Source organism: Cebus imitator, unplaced genomic scaffold, assembly GCF_001604975.1.
Source record: "Cebus imitator isolate Cc_AM_T3 unplaced genomic scaffold, Cebus_imitator-1.0 Scaffold31, whole genome shotgun sequence".
In the NCBI taxonomy this organism is placed as follows: Eukaryota; Metazoa; Chordata; class Mammalia; order Primates; family Cebidae; genus Cebus; species Cebus imitator.
The window spans coordinates 10,349,534-10,356,172 of NW_016107346.1; the positions used below are offsets into that span (position 1 = coordinate 10,349,534).

Consider the following 6,639-nt stretch of genomic DNA (forward strand, 5'->3'; position numbering starts at 1 on the left):
GGCTGAGGTGGACAGATCACCTGATGTCAGGAGTTCAAGACCAGCCTAGCCAAAATGGTGAAATCCCATTTCTACAAAAATACAAAAATTAGCTGGGCATGATGGCAGTTGCCTGTAATCCCAGCTACTTAGGAGGCTGAGGTTGGAAAATCTCTTGAATCCGGGAGGCAGAGGTTGCAGTGAGCCAAAATTGTGCCATTGTACTCTAGCCTGAGTGACAGAGTGAGACTCGTCTCAAAAAAAAGTTAAGCATACACAATTTAGTCATTCTGCTTATACGTATTTTCCCAAGAGAAATTAAAGCTTATGTCCACACTCAGATTTGTACACAAATGTTTACACAGCCTCATAGCAGCCCCAAACTGAAACAATTTAAATGTCTATTAACAAGGGAATGGATAGTCAAACTTTGGTATATCCATACTATTACTCTGCAATAAAAAGGAATGAACTACTGACAAATGCAACAACATGGGTGAATCTCAGGCGCCCTGTAGTCCCATCTATTGAGGATGCTGAGGCAGGAACCTAGGAGGCGGAGGTTGCACTGAGCCGAGATCATGCCACTGCACTCCAGCCTGAGCAACAGAGTGCAATGGTATGATCTCACTACAGCCTCTGCCTCCCAGGCTCAAGCAATCATCCTGCCTCAGTCTCCCAAGTAGCTGGGACTACCAGCATGTGCCACTATTCCCAGCTAATTTTTGCTTTCTTTTTTTGTATAGAGAGATTTTCATCCTGTTGCCCAGGCTTGTCTTGAACACCTGAGCTCAAGAGATCCACCCACCTCAGCCTCCCAAAGTGCTGGGATTACGGGCATGAGCCATGGTACCTGGCCTAACTCTTAATAACTTTTTCCTAAAATGCAGATTATTTTGAAATGAATTTTATTTATGGGTTCATTTCTAATGGGTGAACCTGCTTCCAGGTTGGGTTAAAGTCAGGTGACTTGACTCACAAAATATACAGCTATGAAGTTTGGAAAGTGGTGGTGCTCACCTGTAGTCCCACCTGCTCCAGAGGCTGAAGTGAGAGGATCACTTAAGCTTAGGAGGTCAAGGCTGCAGTGAGCCATGACTGTGCCACTGCACTCCAGTCTGGACAACAGAGCAAGACCTTGTATCAAAAAACAAATAAAAAAACTTTTTTATTAAAGGAAAAAAGTTTGGGAATTGTGACTTATATATTTTATCCTTGAATAGAGAGTTATTTTGCTTTTGGCATTGGGTGGTTTTTTTTTTTTAAGAGACGGGGTTTCACCATGTTGGTCAGGCTGGTCTTGAACTCCCGACCTCAGGTGATCCGCCACCTTGGCCTCCAAAGTGCTTGGATTATAGGCATGAGCCACTACGCCCAGCCCATTGGGTGGTTTTATACCTTGGTTTGTGGTGCCTGAGCAGCAAATTCATGGCTCTTACACTGAATACTAAAATGATGTACAGGCAACCAGTGAAACTAGCTAGATCTAAGCGCAGAGATTGATAAACAGAGTCATGCTGTGATTTGACCATGCCTTCCTGTATTTGCATTTTACTCTTATTTGGCGAAGAGAGTTGGGACTCCTGAGCATGGTCTCCGTGTTGAGGCACCTTTTCCTTCTTTCCCCGCTTCTGTCACCAGCTACGTGGATTACCCCATCTACGATGTGCTTCAGATGGTGGGCCATGCCAACCGCCCTTTGCAGGATGATGAGGGGCGCTGTGTCATCATGTGTCAGGGCTCCAAGAAGGTCAGTCCTGGGCCGATGTAGCCTCTTGAATCCAGAGCCTCAGAATGGATTCTTTAAACTCTCTTTTGAAAGATGTCTTCTGCTTTCTAAAGTGTATGACAAAAAAAAAAAAAAAAAAAAAAAGATATCTTCAGTAACTTGTTTAGTCTGTCACCTTCTGCCTCTCTTATTTACGCATTTCTTTTGTAATGAGCCTGCCAACCACATGGAATTTTGCTGCCTTTTGCCACTGTCATTGGCTCCACGTGTTAAAGTCTTTGCCCTCTAGTTGGTTCCCTCCTTCCTCGTGGACTGCTCCCTGCTCTGCCCTCATGACTTTCTGTATCCCTGTTCCCACTGCATGTTGTCACCAGTGATGTGCTTTCTAAATATGTGCCTTCTTCCATTTTGATATTAGTTGTATCTCACACAGGGTCCATGCCCTGTTGATTTGCTCTTGGCCCTTTGTGACCATGTTGTCACCAATTATTACTACGTCTCCACTTCCAACCCACAGGATTTTTTCAAGAAGTTCTTATATGAGCCATTGCCAGTAGAGTCTCACCTGGACCACTGTATGCATGACCACTTCAATGCTGAGATCGTCACCAAGACCATTGAGAACAAGCAGGATGCTGTGGACTACCTCACCTGGACCTTTCTGTACCGCCGCATGACACAGAACCCCAATTACTACAACCTGCAGGGTCAGTGGGCTTGGGAACACACACGATTCTTTGGTGGCTCTCTCAGCCATTGCTGGGCATCTCCCCTAGGCATCCCACTGACCTCTCACCTCCATAGGCATCTCCCATCGTCACTTGTCCGACCACTTGTCAGAGCTGGTGGAACAGACCCTGAGTGACCTGGAGCAGTCCAAATGCATCAGCATCGAGGACGAGATGGACGTGGCGCCTCTGAACCTCGGCATGATTGCTGCCTACTATTACATCAACTACACCACCATTGGTGAGGCCTGGCACAGCCCATGTCCTGTCTGTGGGAGCCTTCTCACGCAGGGGTCTGGAGCCCACTGGGACAAGAGGTGTGCCTGTGTCTATCAGTGGGATGGCATTGCAGGGGAGAGCAGGGGAGCCCAGGCAGTTCTGCTCCTTCTCCGCCTGCTTTTGGCTCCTCTCAAATTTCCTTTTTCTGTCAGAGCTCTTCAGCATGTCCCTCAACGCCAAGACCAAGGTGCGAGGGCTCATTGAGATCATCTCCAATGCGGCAGAGTATGAGAACATTCCCATCCGGCACCATGAAGACAACCTCCTGAGGCAGGTGAGGACAGCAGCTTCAGGAGACCATCCTGGGAATAACAAACTCGGCCTGTGTGCCCAGAACATATGGCACTCCTGCCACCAGCACCCCCATAACGCATCCCCTACGCCCACTACATGTCCTCCCCCTCCATACCTCCCTCACACCCATCTCCATCCCACCACCACCCACGTGCCTTGGGGTATTGAAGGGCTGTGAGCCTGGACCCTTGGTGCTTTGGTCTGAGCTGGTCTCAGGCAGGGTCACCTGTTCATCACCAGCTATATTTCTTCCACTTTCTAGTTGGCTCAGAAGGTCCCCCACAAGCTGAATAACCCTAAGTTCAATGATCCCCATGTCAAGACCAACCTGCTCCTGCAGGCTCACCTATCCCGCATGCAGCTGAGTGCTGAGCTGCAGTCAGATACGGAGGAAATCCTTAGTAAGGTAGAGTGTGAGTGTGGGTGTGGGTGTGGGGTGAGGGGCCAGTGCTGCTCTAGACATCTAGGCTTCAACCCCGCCTGCTCTTTTATGACTTCTCCTGTTCAGGCAATCCGGCTCATCCAGGCTTGCGTGGATGTCCTCTCCAGCAATGGGTGGCTCAGCCCTGCTCTGGCAGCTATGGAACTGGCCCAGATGGTCACCCAAGCCATGTGGTCCAAGGACTCATACCTGAAGCAGCTGCCACACTTCACCTCTGAGCATATCAAACGTTGCACAGACAAGGTGAGCCGGCTTGGCCTAGAGGGTCAGGTGGATGAGCCTGAGAGCCTCGTGTCGTGGACTGAGGGTGGTTTGCAGGAGGTGGATCTCAGTAAGTGAAACTTTTAGTTCTGGTTCCTCCGAAGGTGCTCCCGGTTGAGATGCTAGAGAGGCTGCCAACTGTGGGCCATGTTCTTTCTGCAGCTGGTTTCTCTAGGTGACTTGATAATGTAGGAGGTAAAATTAGTGGTTCTTTGGCACCTGTGTCATTTGCCATTGGCCTGTGTTCTCTCTTTCCTGATGTCTGAATACTCACTGCAGGGAGTAGAGAGTGTTTTCGACATCATGGAGATGGAGGATGAAGAACGGAACGCATTGCTTCAGCTGACTGACAGCCAGATTGCAGATGTGGCCCGCTTTTGTAACCGCTACCCTAATATCGAACTGTCTTATGAGGTTGTAGATAAGGACAGCATCCGCAGGTGAGCCACAGGGGGTACCTGTTGGCCACAGCACGGAATTATGCTGTTAGCCCACTGACACACATCACTTATGTGGGACCCTTGTCTACCCCTGCAGTGGTGGGCCGGTGGTGGTGCTGGTGCAGCTGGAGCGAGAAGAGGAAGTCACAGGCCCTGTCATTGCGCCTCTTTTCCCACAGGTGCGTCCCGGTAGCTGGCTGGGCCAGATGTCAACTCACCCTATCCATTGGCTAGGTGCTTGGTATACATTGTCACTGAGGGAGGGAAACTTTAGAGTGATAATGAGTTCACAAGGCTGAGAATTATTCTTGAGGCTATGGGTTTTTTTCTGTTGGTTTCTGCTTAGTTTGAAACAGTTGAGATGACTGGTCATTGTTAAACCCGTCAGTCGTGTAGTATTGTCCATCTCTCTGACTGTTTAAGATGCATTTGTCTTTTCTTTTTTTTTTTAATTTTTTATTATCTTGCCATCTTTAGAGGAGATATGCATTTGTCTTTAACTCTAGTGGCTCCGGGACACTTGGGCTTTCCTGGTTGTTTCTTCTTTTTTCTCACTGCCACTTACACTGCTTCTGGTTGCTTGGTTCTTTACCACCAGAAATAAATTCTGGTTCTTTTTATATGGGAGAATAATTGAAGATTGACAGCAGAAACCAGATATTGTCGTGTTTAATTGTGTAAACTAATTGTTTCACAGGTTCTGAGGAAAGAGCGCTTTTAACTGGGACCTTGGTTTTTGTGACAGTAGGGTGGCCAGTAGACAGGGCTGCAAGGCCTGCTGTGTTATCTTCTCTGTGCACATTCAGCTCTGTGTTAAATTTTTTCTCATCTGGCAGATTTGCCCTGTACTTAAAAGGATCTCTAAGGAACTCAAAGCTACCATACCCTAAAGACTAGACCTCTAATAGTAGTACCTTGGACTTAGTGGCAGGCACTAAGTAGGGGAAGGTACCTTGGCACAAGGAAATGAGCCAGAACCAATAAATGAGTTCATCTACCTGCTTAAAAAATTAAGCCTGTTTGAGACAATTTTTGACAGTTTTAAATGTTATATCTAATAGTATTTCGGGAAGAAACTTTGGAAAGTTATCTGATTGTTGTTACCCTTCTTTTGTAACCATAACCATTTTCACAGTTGCCTATGGCCATCAAGTTTTACATCCTGAATTTCTTGGTTTTGAATTACTGCAGAAACTTAATGCACTCTCATGTTGTTATTTCATGCAGAAACGTGAAGAAGGCTGGTGGGTGGTGATTGGAGATGCCAAGTCCAATAGCCTCATCTCCATTAAGAGGCTGACCCTGCAGCAGAAGGCCAAGGTGAGTGTGTCCACCGGCTCCAGCATTTGTTCTGATGTGGGGGAAGGGTGAAAATGCTTCCTGTGTCCATGCTCATCTTGATTTCTGCCTGCTCTTTCTAGGTGAAGTTGGACTTTGTGGCCCCAGCCACTGGTGCCCACAACTACACTCTGTATTTCATGAGTGATGCTTACATGGGATGTGACCAGGAATACAAATTCAGTGTGGATGTGAAAGAAGCTGAGACAGACAGTGATTCAGATTGAGTCCTGAGGCATCTACTCTTGGCTAAAAGGAGAGTTGAGCGTGAATTAGGAATGTGTACATTGTAGGGATCCTGCTTGTGGGGACCAGGTTTGTGGGCCTGAGGTCTGGCTAGCCAGGGCTGGTGCTGTCCCCACCCACCTCCACTCCCTTTTCTCTTGTTCATATTCTGGATGCAATGACAGCAGGTGTCATGTCAACCATAAATCATATATAGCATTTTCAGGCATGTTCCCAGTAGTTCCTTTTGAGTTTGACGTTTTAATAAAATAATTTGTAGAAACCATTTGTCTTTGCAGTGATTCCAAATTATAAGTTTTCTTCAACCTAAGGGCATGGCCAAAATTAGCCAGGAATGAGCTTGTAATGAGTGCATCTGGAGGACTGACCTGCTCATTAGGTGTGCTGTCCCCTGAGGTCTTGAGTCAGCCTGGAGGAGGAAACATACGACTGTGACCTGGCTTCAGTGGTACCCATACATCAGCCCTACCGCAGGAACTAACACTGAGATTTGGAAGCTAGATCACAAATTAGCGGTTTCTCTAAATGGATGTTCTAAAATTCTGCAGTGTCTGCTCCTGGGCGACAGCACCAGAAGGAGGACTGAAATGTACCAGCTGGATGTGACCCAGTCTTAGTAAATAGAGTTTTCTAATCTAGATCTTCCGATTTTCTTCAAATTCTTACTTTCTGTTCTTTAAATGTGTACAAAATTGAAATACAATTCTGAAGGGCAGTTTCCTCAGGGCAGCAGTTTTCAAATGATTTAGTCTTAGAACCTCTTTACTGAAAACTAAGAACCTCAAGGAGTTTTTTTTTTTAATAACATTTATTTTTCACAGTTCTGGAGGTTGGCCCAAAAAGCTTTTATCTAGGTTAATGCACTTTTGAATCATAATGTTAACTTTTTTTTTTTTTTTTTTT

At 46.5% G+C, this 6,639-nt stretch overlaps 1 protein-coding gene across 1 annotated transcript in view; it reads left to right on the forward strand.

Annotated features, from left to right (window-relative positions):
• SNRNP200 (small nuclear ribonucleoprotein U5 subunit 200) overlaps window positions 1–6,001 on the forward strand; it is a 31,652-nt gene extending 25,651 nt beyond the window's left edge. Inside the window, exons 36-45 of the mRNA XM_017524131.2 lie at window positions 1,621–1,729; window positions 2,226–2,415; window positions 2,513–2,677; window positions 2,868–2,989; window positions 3,272–3,415; window positions 3,518–3,694; window positions 3,992–4,152; window positions 4,250–4,331; window positions 5,380–5,472; window positions 5,574–6,001. Coding sequence (XP_017379620.1) covers window positions 1,621–1,729; window positions 2,226–2,415; window positions 2,513–2,677; window positions 2,868–2,989; window positions 3,272–3,415; window positions 3,518–3,694; window positions 3,992–4,152; window positions 4,250–4,331; window positions 5,380–5,472; window positions 5,574–5,717 — 1,387 coding nt within the window. The 3' untranslated portion in view covers window positions 5,718–6,001. The remainder of the gene's footprint in view (window positions 1–1,620; window positions 1,730–2,225; window positions 2,416–2,512; window positions 2,678–2,867; window positions 2,990–3,271; window positions 3,416–3,517; window positions 3,695–3,991; window positions 4,153–4,249; window positions 4,332–5,379; window positions 5,473–5,573) is intronic.
• Window positions 6,002–6,639: the final 638 nt, after the last annotated feature.